Source organism: Propithecus coquereli, unplaced genomic scaffold, assembly GCF_000956105.1.
Source record: "Propithecus coquereli isolate 6110/MARCELLA unplaced genomic scaffold, Pcoq_1.0 Scaffold103, whole genome shotgun sequence".
In the NCBI taxonomy this organism is placed as follows: Eukaryota; Metazoa; Chordata; class Mammalia; order Primates; family Indriidae; genus Propithecus; species Propithecus coquereli.
Window position 1 is genome coordinate 3,204,428 of NW_012134192.1, and position 17,217 is coordinate 3,221,644.

A 17,217-nucleotide genomic window follows, 5' to 3' on the forward strand; every position below is an offset into this window, starting at 1 on the left:
GAAAAAAATTTTAAGCAGTACAGACACTGGGAAAGGAATATAGGCTTGAGAGGCAAGAGAAGCATAACCCTGGTTTACTAAAGTAACTCTGAACGCCCACTTTTTTTTTTTTTTAATAGAAATACAGTTGCCAAAGAGAAAGCAGCAATTTAAATGCCAAAAGCACCAGGCAGAGCTGAGGAAAGGAGTGTTCCAATGATTAATTACACTCACACCGACTCTCCTCAATACTGAGCTCTCCTGTGAAGACTTTAACAGACTTGTCAATTAGTTACTTGTGAATCATCCTCCACTTGCCTCACTTCCCTTCGAAGTTTGTACTCAGTAATTTGCACTTATTTAAATATCTACTCACATGGTTTTGCTTTTAGGGGGGAAAGAAGGAAGAAAAGCCAGTTCCCCTCTCAGTATTTCAGCAACTTAAATTGGTCATTCGAGGAAATTTTTTAAAAACTACTTTTATCGACTGCAGTGCTGAATTCAGAAAGTAATTGGTCTGTATTGGATCTTGTTTGACAGAATGGATCTCATTTGACAGAATTGATTATGAGAAGAAATAAAAACAAAGGATGGGGACAGAGAGAGAGACGGATACACTAGTTTTTAGTACCAGACTCAGGCAGAGGAGATTTTCTTAAGAGAGCAAAGTTATCTGCTGTTAATTCCTTTTAAAGTAGCTAGTTCATTTTCATATGGGCTCTTTATATGTAAAAGTGGTTCTTAAAAAATGATATAGAATTCTTATTCCTTTTTATTTCATGCAAACCCTTTTTACTATTCCAATAATTATTTGTAAAAAGAGAAATTTTTGCAGCAGTAAATTTCAAGTCCATCACTGCGATCTAAGTTCTCTCTCCAAAATTAAGCCCTACCAGGAGTGCTGGTTCCAGTGCAGCTTTAAGAGCAAACTGAGCACCCATATCCCACCAGTCCCATCAGCTCTCAGCCTCTGCCAGGTGCATGGAGCCTCGGCTCAGGATCTGGGCCTCCGTGCAAACCACGACCACAGTGCACAATGAGGGGATGTCACCGGCAGCCCAGCCAGTGTCGCTTTTTCCAAAGATGGAGTCCCTCGTGCCTGAGTCAGCACATGAGAAATTCCTAAAAACTTTTAGCAATGGGGCAGGGTGGAGAGTTGAACCACAAATCTTTAGGAAAGTGTACTAACTGAGCTCGGTTGGCCTTAGGGATCCTATTATTTGGGGGGAAAATACAGGGTAAGCTGTGCCAATACTCAACTTGTAAGGTCACCCAGGGTGGCAAGATAGCACTTAACGCAGGATAAATTAGGATTTTAAGTTTAGGGCAAATTAGAGAAAGTGTTTACTAGACTTAAAGGGATTTAGTATAAGTCAGTACAGGTTGAGCATTCCTTACCTGAAATGCTTAGAACCAGAATTGTTTCAGACTTCAGATTTTTTTATTTTGGAATATTTGCATATACCTAATGAGATATCTTGGGGATGGGACCCAAGTCTAAACACAAAATTTATTTGTTTCACATATACCTTAAATTTATAGCCTGAAGGTAATTTTATACAATGCTTTAAATAATTTTGTACATGAAACAAAACTTGTGTTGAGTACTTATTGTGGAATTTTCCACTTGTGGCATCACGTCAGCACTCAAAAAGTCTAGGATTTTGGAGCATTTTGGATTTCAGATTTTCTGATTAGGGATGCTCAATCTATACTTAGATTTCTGCTCTTAAAAAAAAAAAAGAATACTTAGTGTTTACGAATCTGGCTTTCTATATGAAACTTGGGTAACCCATGTCAGGTCCTTTCCGAGGAAAAATAATCAGAGATCAGCAGATATTTAAAAAGTTAAAATGGAGAACCAGGCAAGTATGGAGAAAAAAACAACAGTGCACATTTTTACGTGGTAGGAACCAAGAGCAAGAGGAAGATGCTTCACAGAATCGTGGCCAAAATTGGTGGGCTCCTAAGACCGAGCATGGGAGGGTTTTTTGGAATATTCCAATTTCCAGATGGAAGTGTTGTGTTCTACCTGCAGGGCTGCAGCCTGTGAGTATGTATGTGCGTGCTGAAGTCACACTTCCTATCTTTGCAGAGGCCACTCAGGAATCTCAGAAATTATTATTGTTCTGATTTTCTGCTTTTCAAGTTGGCAAACTCAGACTCTTGCTGGAGAAGTTTTGTAAAAGGCCACACTCTTTGGGCACCATGATGCTGGATTGTAGGGCGGTCTCCTTCCAAAGAAGAATAATTTCTTTTCATATCGATTTCTATACTGAAATCATATTGTACCGAGGTCCCTAACTGAAAGAAGCCTTTCCTTCAGAAAGAACATTGAAAACTTCTTACACAAAATGAATATTACTACCCTATAATCACTCATATTGACAAAAATATAAATCCTATTATGTAGAGCAAAAGGCACAACGAAACTCGTTTCCCATTTGAAGCAAATGTTCCGAAAGCAACTCACCTGGAAATCTTGATCATCGATTCCAAACCTCTCCCGCAGATTACGGAAAACCATCGGGCAATACTCCTTGAACTTGAAGTGGCTCGGCATGTTTTCTCTGAAACGAGCATGATGTGGAATAAAGCTCAGGCAGACAAAGAGTTAACCAGACTTCCATCCTCCATGTGTAGCCACAGATGTGCTTGGAGTTCACTGTCCACACGAGGCACATGCGCGTCTCCCAGAACCGGGTCCAAGCCCACAGTGAGATCCAGGAGACGGAAGGGGCCAGACGGATGATGATTGTCCCCTTTGCCACAGGCATGCTCTGACTGTGTGCCCTCTGCAGCCCTGCTATATACGCCGCAGCGGCCATTCCTCAAGGAGGAAGCGGCGGGCACGGAGGGGGCCAGGCAGGGCGGCCGCAGCCTGAGGCAGGCACAGCAGAGCGGCCCGCGCCTGCGAAGTCACTGCCGAGTAGAACGCACAAAGCAGGCTGCGCCCTCGCTCCCTGAGGGGCCTCTTTTATATAAATACCACATTCTAAACTCGCTAGAGGGGATTCCCTCGGAAAGTCAACCTCTAAACAGTATTATGAGAACAAACAAATACATCAGCCTCACCTGGGGACAACGCCCCACTAAGAATTCCACACTGATCCTCACGTGGGAGGGGTTTCTTCGAGGTGCACCCTCATCATTCAGACCCGGTTTCTCCTTTGTGTTCCCACAGAGCCAGATATGTATACAAATTACGCATACACATATGCCTTTCTATCGCTGTCCTTTGCACACTAAATTAGGTATTTGTATACACGTCAATTTTTAACTACCAGCCTGACTGTGAGCCCCTTGAGGGCAGGGCCCTGTCTTAGTGTCATCGTATCACTGGCTCTCAGTGGACTACCTACCATTGAATGGGTGCTCTGTAACAAGGTCTAACACGACATTCAAATGAAGGAGAAATATCCTCCACACTGGACCATCCAATTATGCTTTATAAAAATGTACCTTAATTCTCTATTGTTCTATGATGTAGTCATTGCTGTTCGTAAAGTCATCGTTTTCAAAGTTTTGTGTAAGAGAGCAGAGGTTCGTAACTGCTCAAAGGCCCAAGCAATTTACAGCTTCAAAAATTCAAATTGTAATGAGAATATCACTTTCAAAGTATAAGACATTCATAGAGAACAATATGCCATATGGCAAAGGATATTATCCCAGAGGGCCTGCTGCTGCTTCTCTGAAAATGACAGATGGTTATGTTTATCACAGGATTAACTTCATCAGCAAAACTTTACTCCCACCCATTGAAAAATTATGTGATTACAGAAATGCACAGAAATCGGACTCCTGGCAGCCACGTCAGTCCCGTGAAAGGTCGTACTTGCACTTACTTGTTAAAAAGGTGATTATCCACCTTAATTTTTGAATAGGCTTTGAAGTCATCTGGCATCAACATAACAGGGATTTGAACATGGCTCAGTTCATTGATCTAGAAAAATATAAAATAAATGGCACAGGTTATTACTATCTAGGTGGGAAGGGCTCTACTTACATGTGTACCTTGTAGGAGAAACCTGGAGGACGCAGGAACTCCTCTGCCCCACTCCCATCCTATACTCTCCCCGCCTGCCTCCCTCACTCCCTCATCAGACTTTACCTCTGTCTCCCACCCAGCTGCAACTCCCACGTCTCATGTCCGCTGCCCTTGGGCCCGTGGTGGCTGCGGACAGCACCAGCAAGGGAGGAATACCAGAGGGTTGACCCTCATGGCCACCTGTCCCTGCTTCTCTCCCATAACCCAGAACCACCCAAAACCTCAACCCGAGCCCCGCCGATCACACGCCCAGGACAACTTCCCTCCATGAAGAAAATGTTATCTGAGAAACAGGGCTTTTAAATGTTTGATGTAAATATTTGTTTAATTAATGGATAAGATATATACTTTCAGATACTCAAAGAACAACACTGTCATTCATGTGCTATTTACCTTCCTTATAGGAACTATGTTTAAAAATAAAGGTGGGGTAGGGCATGAATTTACCAAAAGAGGAACCTCCATTAAGGGAAGGAGGAAGACACATGAGAGGGGTTGGACAGAGCTCAAGAACAAAAGCAGGCTGAGCAAGGTGGCTCACTCCTGTAATCCCACCACTTTGGGAGGCGAGAGGATTGGTAGAGGCCAGGAGTTTGAGACCAGCCTGAGCATCACAGCAAGATCCTATTTCTACCAAAAATACAGAAACATTAGCCAGGCATGGTGATGCATGCCTGTAGTACCAGCTACTAGGGAGGCTGAGGCAGGATCACTTGAGCTTAGGAGTTCCAGGCGACAGTGAGCTATGATTGCACCACTGTACTCCAGCCTGAGTGACAGAGCAAGACCTTATCTCAAAAAACAAACAACAAAAACAACAAAAAACCAAAAGCAAAGGTGTGCTTTCAGAGGATGCAGAGTAGAACCAAGTTCCGGCCAATGGCAGTGACAGCTTTTGACAATATGACTTTGAAAACCTGAACTTTCTCTTGGTTCATTGTTTTTGCATCTTGATGCCCAAGCTACATTTCCCTTGTTGGTAGAAGTAAAAATCACTTTAAAGTTTTATGCTTTCCGTCGGTACCTAGGTAGGGACTCTGAAGGATTCTCAATTACAAACACAAAACAAGCCAACAACAAAAGAACGAGTTCCCTGACAGAGCAGAATTTTTAACACATTTCTGGAAAGCAGAGGAAATCTCCAAGACACCCTTCTTCCTCCAAAGTGAGTTTAATCCACAGGCAGTGTGGTGATCATTAGGCAGGCCTGAGAGGAGGGCTTTCTCTGAAGACAATTGCCAATGTCAACCTTTATGTGGGCCAAAGGAAAGCCGGGCAGCTCGACCAAAAGCTTCAACATTAAACTCAGATCCTTGAAGGAAACCTTTGAAAGTGGCCCTGACTCCTGGCGGAAGTAGATGCAAATGGTCTCTGGAAGAAAGCGCCCCCAACTCAAGCCTCCAGGATTCCGACCAACCAAATATGAGCTCACAGAGATAACAAAAATCGATTAATATTTAAGACTTCAAGGCTGGGTGTGGCGACTCACACCTGCATTCCTACCATTCTGGGAGGCTGAGGCGGGAGGATCACTTAAGCTCAGGAGTTCGAGACCGGCCTGAGCAAGAGCAAGACCCTGTCTCTACTAAAAATAGAAAAATTAGCTGGTGTCATGGTGCATGCCTGGAGTCCCAGCTACTCGGAAGGCTGAGGCAAGAGGAACACTTGAGCCCAGGAGTTGGAGGTCGTAGTGAGCTACGATGACGCCGCTGCACTCTACCCGGGTCGATGGAGCGAGATTCTGTCTCCAAACAACAAAAGACTTCAGCTTAATAGCTGAAGGATGATCGGATACAGAATAAAAACCAGACACCATATGTAAAATGTATGACGGAACAGATAGACTCACAAAGATGATTAATATTTGAAGATATAATAAGGACTGAGAATTTTCCACAACTGATGAACGTTATACATCTATAAATACAGAATAGTCAAAGCTATAAATAATATTCAAAGCACATCTAAATATACTGCCATTAAACTAAAGAATGCCAAAGGCAAGACACGAAAAGTGGCCAGAGGGAAAAGACAGAATACAACAAAGGAATAACAATTGGATTGACAGCTTCTCAAACATATATGAAGCTGCCGTTGAACAGAAACAGGAATCTAAAATAGTAAAACGTCTCCCGCCCAGTTTACTCAGGTATCTTACAGTACTAAGTCATTCTCAGAGGATCTTTGTGAAAAATTAAAACTTATATATCTTTATCCTAGCAATGGAATATCAAAGTTTGAAAAATAACAGAAAAAGAGAATCAGAGTGGAAACCCAAGCCCTGTGACAATAAGCACAATTAGAATGAAGCTGGATGCCAGTTCAGTCTGCATTTCAGTATCTTGTGGAACTACAGAAGAATATAAATAAAAACAAAGAAAGTGCAGGATGGCAAAGATTAGTTAAGAAGTAATCAACTCCACATGGCTTTCACTGCAGAGAACGTGACAAGTGATTTCTGTCTCATCTGTGCTTTAAGTGACCACTGAGAAAAAAAAGCCCACTAGGGAAGTAGGATCAAACGTCAATTTTTTGAAAGCACATGATCCCCTAGGCCGATCCTCCACATCCCTTGCTTCCTCCCCAGGCTGCTGAGATCAGTATCACATGGCAGCATCTCCTTTTGCAGGAAAAGAGATACTTTTTGAATCCTTTTTGCTGTACGAGGACCTGCTCTGAAAAACGTTATGTGAAAAAAAAAAAAAAGGAAAACTTTTCAGCCAAAAAGGCTGAGGGGCTCAGAGGCTCAGAAAAAAACACAGGGGAGCCAGAAAAAGTGACTGCAGAATGCGGACAGGTGAATTTAGAGAGAAAACTGGGGCTGGGCTTTGGGGCAGAGTCAAGAGTCCGAGGCGGTCCCTGCTGGCTGATGTACAGGGAGCCAAGCGGACTGGGGGTGAGGACTTGTGGAGCCTCGTTCCTGCAGGGCTCGGCCTCAGGGTGCAGGTGCAGAGAGAGGATGGGTGGGGTCCTTCAGGACTGAGGATTTTGCTAGTCAAGTGTGACAGAAAGATAAAGGAGTGAGGGAATGCTTAGACAATCGCTTGGAGATAGAAAGGACAAAACACGATTCCTGATGGGGAGGAGTTGTCCGCTGTAGCTGATGGGGCGGGATATTCGCAAACGGTAAAATACAAACCAACAGAGAAGAAATGCTGGGGCTTAGACAGTGAGTGCCACAGGGGTGGGGGAAAGGCTTCCTGGAGGGAGTGGACCCCACCCCACCCCGCCGTGCCTCTGGAGGGATGGAGAGCTGTGGGTGCCTCTGAAATGTCAGGGAAATGCAAACCTTTAGTGACTCCCCATCTTCAAAAGTCAGGCTGCTCTAAGGTAGGGAATGTTTGGTCTTATTATTACAGAAGACAAGAAATGAGACAAGACGAGAAATCAAAGATACTTATATCAGACCTTGGTTAACACAGAATCATTAGATGTTGAAATTAAAAAGAAAATCTCAGAGACTCTAGGGTCACACCTCTCACGCTGCAGTTATAATAAGTCCTGGTAAAGCTGTGTCTACACCTTTATACTTGAGTAGTAGCTGGATACTGAGTTACATTAGAAAGCTACTTCACGGCTACTGTATCCTTCCTGCAGGAGGCCTCTCACTCACCAACGCTTCACGTTCCCTCTGGCTTTCTCATTTCCCCCCAACGGTCCCCACCCCAAACTTCTTGGTTAAGTGAGTAGCTAGATTTAACGACCTGTGAACAAACACTTCAAAAACCAGAGGATTTATCTACCACTTAAAAGAATATTTTAATTAGTATTTTTTTCAATAGCATACCCATGAGCCCCTATATTATTTGTTCTACAAGCATGTTCGATTAATATACAAGGCTAAGCAATCATTTGTCAATTTTACTGAAATGAATTTATTATAAAGCTGCCTAGTAACTGAACAGCCATGTAACTTCCTGAAATACTCTCTCCTTTAGCCTACTACCTTACCGTTACCCAAACTGAAATATATTGCTTGTCTCTAGTTCAAATTCATGAGCTCATACAGGTAATGGCAATGAGCTATCATCTTGAATAAGGTTGAGTTAATCTTATTTGTTAATTTCTATAGTTTACATACGGCTCTTGGCTGGGAACTTTCCGATTTCAGGATGAAATTCTTAGGTTTCAAAGTCTTCTATTTGAGAAATTTTAATTTATTAAATTTTGTTGTTAAATGCCAGGTAGTCTGGCATTCTACCTAGCCTAACAATTCTATATGGGCCACCCCAAAAATTCATAGCAAAACTATTAACAATAATGGTTTATCATCATTAGTTGATATTTATTATCAGTGTTTTTTTAAACAGTATTTATACTTTTCTGTCTTAATGGATACTTAAATTGGGAACACACACACATATAGTTATATTTACGTATGTTATAATATTCAGTAATATTCATGAAAGAAACAAAGATTTGTGTCAACCATTACTATCTTGAAGGAAAGCATCATATGCCCTGCCCTTTAGGAATAAGCATATATTACAAAATCCGAACAATTCTATTTATGAAAATAAAAGTGGTTTCTGGGTGGATTAAAATTTTGTTAGGTTAGCTAAACAAACTGAAAGCACTAGTTATATACTCTTAAGGCCACATTTAAGGTTCCTTCAGGTTGCAAATATTTAACAAACTCTCACAACAAAAGGGCAACACCACTTTATACCTGTGAAGTACTTAACAGTGGTCAAGCCACTTGGCTAAACACGAATTCACTCTCCATTTGTGTTGACAGTCATGTTCATGGGCTTATCGAACTCGAGATCGTGTATGTGCATTGGAAATACCCCGTAGGGTGCCCTGGGAGAGGCCTCTTGCTCCTGTTCATGCCGTGCCAGTCACCCCCAAATGGCAGGTGTAGCCCTGCCTTGCTGCCTAGGGGTTGGGCGCCAGTGCCGACAGTGCTGGGGCACAACAGATGACAGAAAATAAAGAAGCTTTGTTGTAAACATCAATAGAGACAAGGCCAGAGGGGCTGGGAGGGTTAGTGCAAAGTGCCAAAGTGTTCCTGATTGTCTAATTATAATTCAAGAGTCGGGGAGAAGGAGCTGGCATGAGGGGGGTGGAAGTTAGGAGAGCTACTGAGATCTCTGCTTAGTTGACCTTAACTCACTTTAATACCTGGCACTAACCTTACTGCTAATACTTAGTGGACACGTGCCAGGCCCACGTGAAATGCTTTAGACACAGTATCTTATCTGGTCTTTACAACCCAACGGAGCCGGTATGATTATTATCCCCATTTTACAGATAAGCAAACTGAGGCTTAGTGAGATTAGAGACGCTACTAGCTACTAAATGGCAGAACTGTACCTGGAACCCAGCCTAAGCTTCAATCTTTTTATATCTGAGTTACCTCAAATATAAAATTCAGGGAGCTGGATCGGCTGAACCTAAGATCCTTTCAAAGTCCTGACAGCCTGTGAGGTAAGATTCACAGCAACTTAGTAAGACGTCTACCTGAAATGTAAGTCTTCATTGTATTAAAAGCTTCTAGAGGATTCTCTATTTTTTAAAGTAGTAATTAAATAGGTGTTTAGAATCAATGATTAAATGCACATTTAATTGAATTTGCACCATCGGCTACTACAATTGTATCAGCTGTGGTTTCAATAGCACAATCTACATTTGGAAAGACCAGTATCTCTGAGATGTCATCATTTCTCTAACATTCCTTGTCATTTCAAAAAAGGGAAAATAAACATTCCTCAAAGCTCCCTTAAATCTTAATGAACCATAAACAGTATCCCCGAAGGAAGCAAAACTGATTTCTAAGACGATTATTTATTAAAGCCAATTGTTTGAGTTTTCCTTTATGAAAAATAGAATTAACACAAAGCACTGTAAAACTTATGTGGGCCTTTCCTTTTAAAATATTATAATATATAGCACAACTCAGAAAAGGTATCTCGATTTCTCTCCTCAGCAAGACAGTAAAATTTACATCGCATGCAAGTTACCCCCAACACTGTAAAACACAGGTTTGGTTTTTTGTGGGTTAGGTATGCTGATCACAGCGAGTACCATTCCTGCAGATGTAAGACTGAGTTCACACTGGCAAGAAAACAGAGGTTGCAATTAAGCTGCAAAAATGGGAATAATAAATAACTACTGGACAAGGAATGTAGAAGTGAGACCCAGCTGGTAACAGTTCTGAAATTAAGGCATGCAGAGGTGTCCCCACAAAGCCATTTCACACTGTGACATTAAAAAAAATAAACCTCGCTAATTTATATGATTTTTAAGTCGAGCAAAGTATATGTTCGTAAATTGTGAGAGGCATTATTAATGACAATTAATTCAGATATATTCACCCTAAACACTATGTTCTCGGACTAATATATCATTAGCAATTAGTTTTCATTCTGCCAAGAATACACAAAAAGGACCAAAGAGGAAAAAAAAACCTCTCACGCATAGAGGAGACACGGAGATACTTAATCTGATTTTAATGAAGACAATTCCCTACAAATTATGACATACTGAGATGAAACAGGAAGCACCCCACATGTGAAGTCACTGTTGGGTATAAAGGCTGGTGGGGGACCTGAGGGTGGGGCTGTTTTCACGGCAGTGTGTCCACCTGAGATTGGGCAAGACAGGAGATGGGGAGGGTGGAGTGGGAATTATCTTGAAAGGCCCATTCATCCCTCCTCAAAATCTCAAGACACAGATTGAAAAGGGCTTATTTTCTCTCCCAAACAACATTCCCACTGCTAAAATGAGTGCGTATTTTAAAACATAATTCAATAATAAAAATAAACTAGAGCCAAGATAAGCATAAAGGATTTAAGATCAGTAAGGGCCCAATGGGAAGAAGAATTGTAATGCATAACTCGACATGACTATTATTTTGGATACTGTTTCAACTTTAATTAATTTCTTAGGGAAATCAAATAATAAATATACCATACCAGATTCCCTAGACTTTACAAGTAGTTTTTTGATTGCTTCTGGCTCCTACAAAAGGCTCCTAACTTCACGATCAAAGATGTGATACAAGTTCACCGTTATGGATAAAAATCACCCTCCCCCCACCCCCTCGCATCGGTATCTGAAAATAGATACTTTCCACTGACTGGACTCATCCTAAAAAACAAAATTCCTTTGTGACTCTATAGTTGATAAAGCAAACAAGGATTCCTTCCACCACGTAATTTACTTTGAACATTTTCTGCCCAGGGGTTCGTTCGCTTTAGGAAGTGAATGAGCAGAAAACTAAAATTAGGACTATTAGGAGATAAGAGCTGAGGATACTCCTGGAGCTACTGGAATTAGTCACTGCTGGGAGTTCGGACTTGTTCTGTCTCTGTCCTGCACACAGCAGGGCCCTGCGCATGTGAATCACAATTTTCACTGGTTCTCCCCAAAGGTATACAAAACGACCTCAGGCACATGGCTAGGAAAATATTTTCCATGGTGTGACCTAGAAAAAGGCCACCAAGATTGCACATTTCCCTCCCCACATTCTTCTCCAGAGCCAGAGTGCACACGGTATTTCTGGAAAAGGGTGCAGAGGGCTTGGTGGGGAGCTGAGAAGCAAACAGCTTTGAAGGTTAGAACGATACACATTAACAAAGACGGTAGGCTACGGAGCTGACACCGAATTACCCACGTTAGGGGCAATACCTGTAATCAACCTTCCACAAGCCTGTGAGTCCCTGTGTTCCATTTGTTTCTAAAATGGGGATACTGCCACCATTTATATACCAAAGTTCGTATTTTAGATGTGTAGTGATAGCCTTTGTTCTAAGGATATTATGATTGCTATCATAAAGGGACCATTTTCTCTTACTTTTTTCTACTAACTTTCGTAGTAAGTTCGGGGAGGTGGGAGGATTACCTAAACATTTTGATCTCATTTTTCACTATCTATATGATACTGATTTGTAATCCCTAATTCCATATTAGGGGGGGAACTGACTGACTAGAACTTCAGCTCTCATGTGGAAATAATTTTTACAGTCTTGTAATGAATATACGTTGCAATAATTAAGAACTTTAAAAAAAGGGAGTCCCAGTATGACTCAGGCATGTAGAGCGCACTTGGTGTGGTGTGGTTCTTATTACAACCTATGCTGCAAAATGAATAGCAATCTGAAAGTTCTGAGGTTTCAGAGGGACAGGCAGAGCAAACTAGAGTCAATTACAGAGGTAGGAGAAAAAAACAGGCAGCTGAAAATGTTTGTGAAATGTACTTTTATTTGTCGTGGAGCAAGAGGTCAATTTTCTACAGTTACTCCGTCAATAATTATTTTCTAAATCCATTTTTAAAAAGTTAATGTCTTTGTATGTGAAGATAACACAAAAACCAAAGATCCAAGTATATTTTAATTAAGACTGTCTTCTGAAATCTGACCTGCCCTCCAATATCTAGAAAATAAATGCTTTATTTGACGAGAAAAAATTGTTCTCAAATCAAAGCTGAGACGTGAAGCAAAGCCCAAGGGCCTGCCATTCCAGGACCTGTAAACTCAAAAGCCGAAATTAATACACTTAAGGGGATTTTTCTGTTGAACAAGAATCATTAAGTCAAGCTTTTGATTAATGGCTACTTGACTAAAATTAAAATGTCGCCAGAAATATTTAAACTCTTGGTTAGACTCTTACTTTATAACATCGACACAAACTCTACCATCTGTCAATTTGGTATCTGCAAGCTCAATCAGTCTTGTGATGGACGGGCCTTGCTGGCTGGCTCGCTGCCAAATTCATCCAGAAGAATGTAGTCAAGTTAAAAATTTTACCTCCCATGAACCAGAGACCCTGACATGAAACTACTGAATTAAGGCCAAAAACTTACAGGCTACTACAGAGGTAATACTGGCTTTTAAAAAATTCCAAAAAAAGACTTTGCCAATGAAAACAAGAGCTTACAATGTGGTCCATTCAAAAGGACCCCAGGCTCAGAGTCAGGCGACCTATGCCTGAGCCCTGGTTGGCCACTTCGTCACTGCCTAACCTTGAGCAAAGTGCCCAGCTCTCTTGATCTCCCCTTTTGCTTTTAAAAATGGGTTTGAGAAGAGATCACAAATGATGTGTGGTTTGGCCCAGATAGTGATTCAGAAATCACTTTAGATTTAGAAAATGCTTGAATTAATTACCAATCTTTTCAGACTTGAGACAATTTACATACAAATTTGGATTTCTGGCTTCTTTTAAAAGTGGGAAGGGAAGACCTGGCACCCAGCCCGGCATCACTCATCTGGTGCTGAGTAGCTGTGGGGACGCTCCCCCTGCTGGGCACAGTTCCTGCCGCCCCTTGAGTCTTCTGCCTGGAGGACTCGGCCCATTCCAGGGCTTTAGCCGCCACCAGACTCCAGCGCCGGGCACTCGGGAGGCAGTCCCATAAACACAAACGAATCGCAAAACAACTTTCCACAGAGATTCTCTTAATTACTAGAAGACCTCTTTAAGTGTTTCACTCAGATAGATGTGGCAGGGCAGGGACAAAGGTAGGAAGAGAAGCCACAGCTCCAATATTCTAATCAAGGGTGTTGCATCTTCCCTATCCTTCTTCGAAATGAACATAAAGGCGGGGAAGGGGTGCTAAACTAGGCTGATACGCCTGCAGTTGCTTTTAACTAAGGCTTGTAAGGCAGCCTGCCTCCAGAAGGGCATTGCCACGGACACACGGAAAAGGGGATGAAAGAGACGAGGACTGTGTGGAGATGACGCCACGCGAAGCCCTGGACCCAGGGGACCTTAAGGCCAGCCTCCCCTGCCTTACCTCCCAGATACAGAAGCCAATCCGCCCCTTAGTCACTGAAGACATCCAGATCTAACCCTAAAATCCTTAGCGGACGCAAATGAACAGGAACTTCATCCATCTGGGTGGCATGAATACCAGCAACCACACAGCACTCTAAGAAACTGATCTTGAAAGTTTCAAATAAACATATTTTACTTTTTAGTCAGATATCTAATAGGCCAAAATAATTTAATACTTCCTGGTGTCTTTCTGTGTATTCATCCTGCGATAAGGATGCCCTAAAACTACAGTGCCCCAAGTGAACTAGGAAGAGAAGCTTCCAGAAGGCACTGGATGCCGCCATGCTGGCAGGAGGCCCTAGTTCTCGCACCGCTGATACCTGGTGGGGTCTGGCTGGCTGTGGAGAAGATGGCGAGAAGTTTGGTAGGTAGCTCAATTGTCCCACCGGCACCCCAGAGAACCGCATCTGCTGAACAAGTTGAGTTGTGAGTGACGGCCTTGCATTTAGAAAACCAGTTGCTCACACACACTGTTAATGAAGCCAAGAAGATGCCAGAGAAGGCGATGGCGTGTACAAGTCAGCATTCTTTTCAAAAGACTTCTTCAGCAGATTTCATAGTGGGGACCTATATTCAGATTCCAGAAGGGAAGCACCGAATTCCTGATTCCGTTAGGGTTGGACTTTTTTGTTTTTCTTTCCATGACCAGAGCAGAGGGGCGGCCTGCTTTACTGCCCAGGGTCTATCCTGAGAGAACAATACGAGGAAGGTTACTACTATGGTTTATATCGCTTTCCCGGATTCCCATTTTAAGTGATGAATGGACCGTGCATGTTTATCTCTTTCCCTTCCAGAAACCCTGCTAAAATGACAATAAAGGAAGTTAGAGATTGGAGAAAAAAAATGACAAAGACCATCGTATTGGAGAGCAGACAACAGAAGAAGAGAAATTTCAAAGAATTTTTAGAAAACAGAAAAGAAAGAGAGGATGGTCAACCCACAGAAGAGGGGAGAAAGCTGCCACCTCCGTGGCCACGTGATGCTGTGCTCTCCCAGACGCCCAGGGGCTCCACGGCTGGGGTTCAGGTGGCGGAAAGGCAGTGCGTTGCCTGTAGCAACCACCCCACCCCATCCCACGGGAGGCAGGGGACTGATTCCTCAGGGACCCGACCCCAGGAGGCTTCAGGTGGGGGAAGGCCTGGCACAGAGCAGGGCTGGGCTGGCGCCCGCTGAGCACGGGAGGCGTCGATGACAACCTGCACTCTGAGCTCTGGGATGTCTGCCTCCACCCTCTCTCTGCTGCAGTCACACCTGTGGCCTGGGCCACTCCCTCAGGGGGCCCTGGGGGATTTTATTCTGGAAAAAAGGTCCCAAAGAAAATTCCGCCAGTGCACAACAACACAAAGGCTGGCCCACTCCCCAGCACCTGGACGTCAAAGCCACCAGCAGACAAGCATCGCCAGTCCACGTGCCCAGAACTGGCCATGTGTCTCCTAGAGCCTCATTCGGAAACCCGAATGGAGAGCAGCAGACCACCAGACGCTGGGGGGAGGCCTCTAGCACGAGACAGAGACTAACACAAACCTATATATTTTTTTCAGTGATATTTAACATCATGCAATACTGAATCACCAAATGTAGTACTTCCCAAAATACTAAAAAATAACGCAAGTCATAGTAAAGGGAATGCTCTTCTTTTAACCAAAAACTGCACGTCATTTTAACACAAAAGAAGGATGAGAGGAGAAAACAGGAGGTGTAAGAGAGCTAGAGCATCATCTGTCATGACAGAAAGTCAATAGAAAATGCCCAAGTTTGACAGATTCATAAATAACAGCCCAAGCATATTACCTAGAAATATAGTCACAAACACCAGAGCAAATAATTATGTACATATCTATGTGAACTAAAATGGAAAGTATTCTAAGAAGTAGTGTGAAGTGGGAAAAGCAAAATATAGATGTGTTTAATGTTCTCCCATTAATTTTTTTGAAGATTATACATTCATGCATTTGTCAGTGAAACTTACTAAGAAAACACAAAGAGAAAAAGCAGAAGGAGTGGGTTTAGAGGCCTGGGGGGGATGCAGCTCACCTGTACTTGGGTACTTCTGGACCGTTCAAATTCTTTATCACATGTTATGTTCATAATAATGATGGAGAAAAAAACCAAAGGGGCTCAGGGGCATAACACAGCTCTAAGGCAATGGTCTCCAACAAGGGGGTCGTGCTCCCCGGGAAGGAGATAGCAGAATTTCTATTTGTATGTAGTGTATGTCTAAAAGAATAACTTTTAAAAACTTATTATGCAACTTGACATTTGCCCTCCTGAGTCCCTACGTGGAACGGCCCTGAGCTATATATCGGAAGGGAGATACGCCGAGGAATAATAGGAATTTGGAGGTTGGCAGTGACGTCCAGTGTATTGTGACGGACTGTAGTTCACGTGTGCCCGGTTAAGGGGATTTGCAGATCATACCATGTGGTTTTAACTAAGCCAAATTAACCCTCGCAAAACAGACAAGTGCTTAAAAGGATGCCTGGAAAGAACCCACTGACTGAAGCTAATGCCAAACACACAAGCACCAGTTAGCAAGAACTCGCACCGCAGAGCTAACCTGGAGCTGAGCAGGCGTGTTCTCTCTCTCTCTCTCTGCAACGTAGTGACGTCAAAGCATTGATGATGTCATCGGATATGACAAGAACAGTGCAAGAGCAATTGAAATGGTTGGGAAGACTTTATTTAAAATGTGGGCTTCAATATATTTTTGTTAATGATAAACCTTCCTGAAGTGTGCATGGTGCCTAGCGATGTTAGTTAATGATAACAAGGAACTATCACTGATAGTTTATTAAGGACACGTCTTTTAAGCACTAAATGCTCAGAACCTGAAGACAAACATCTACAGTTTTTTTCAATATGTTTTACATCATGTGGTACTAACCACCAAATTTAGTACTTCACGACATTTTATTAATTTAATGATTAATGTATAGAAGATTCTTTGTGGGTTCCTTTAATGGCAAAAGACTAAAAACCACATACTACTGGGGAAACACCTGTTATTTCTACTAAGGTAAAAATGGCTGCAAGTACATGAAAACCAATAGGGCATCAAATTTGAATGAATCCCTTTGTCAGCAAACACTGCTGGCAGATGCCTAGAAAACACCGGTCAATATGTAAAGAGTGGAGGATTAGAATAAAGCCTGCAGCTTGGGAAGTTAGCTTTATAGTTGCATCAAAGTAAAGATGATTCTAACACTTTTTTGCTTCTGGTATTTTGCTAAATTATTTCCTACATTCAAAGGATTACTGTGTGTGGTCGAGAGGGAAACAGAATACAAGTGCTTTAAAAAGTTGTGGAATTTAAGAGATGAGTCATGCGCTTCTCCCTTACAAAACACGAGTGTTGCAAATTCATGGACCCTTGCAGAGGCCAGAGGCACCTCTGACTTAGCAGCAAGAAATATCAA

At 42.4% G+C, this 17,217-nt stretch overlaps 1 protein-coding gene across 1 annotated transcript in view; it reads right to left on the minus strand.

The window, feature by feature from the left end:
- The window catches only part of PIP4K2A (phosphatidylinositol-5-phosphate 4-kinase, type II, alpha), a 170,819-nt gene that overhangs the window by 72,451 nt on the left and 81,151 nt on the right, over positions 1-17,217 (minus strand). The window contains exons 2-3 of the mRNA XM_012644435.1: positions 3,825-3,922; positions 2,453-2,549 (exon numbers count right to left, since the gene is read on the minus strand). Of these exons, the coding sequence (XP_012499889.1) occupies positions 2,453-2,549; positions 3,825-3,922 (195 nt within the window). The remainder of the gene's footprint in view (positions 1-2,452; positions 2,550-3,824; positions 3,923-17,217) is intronic.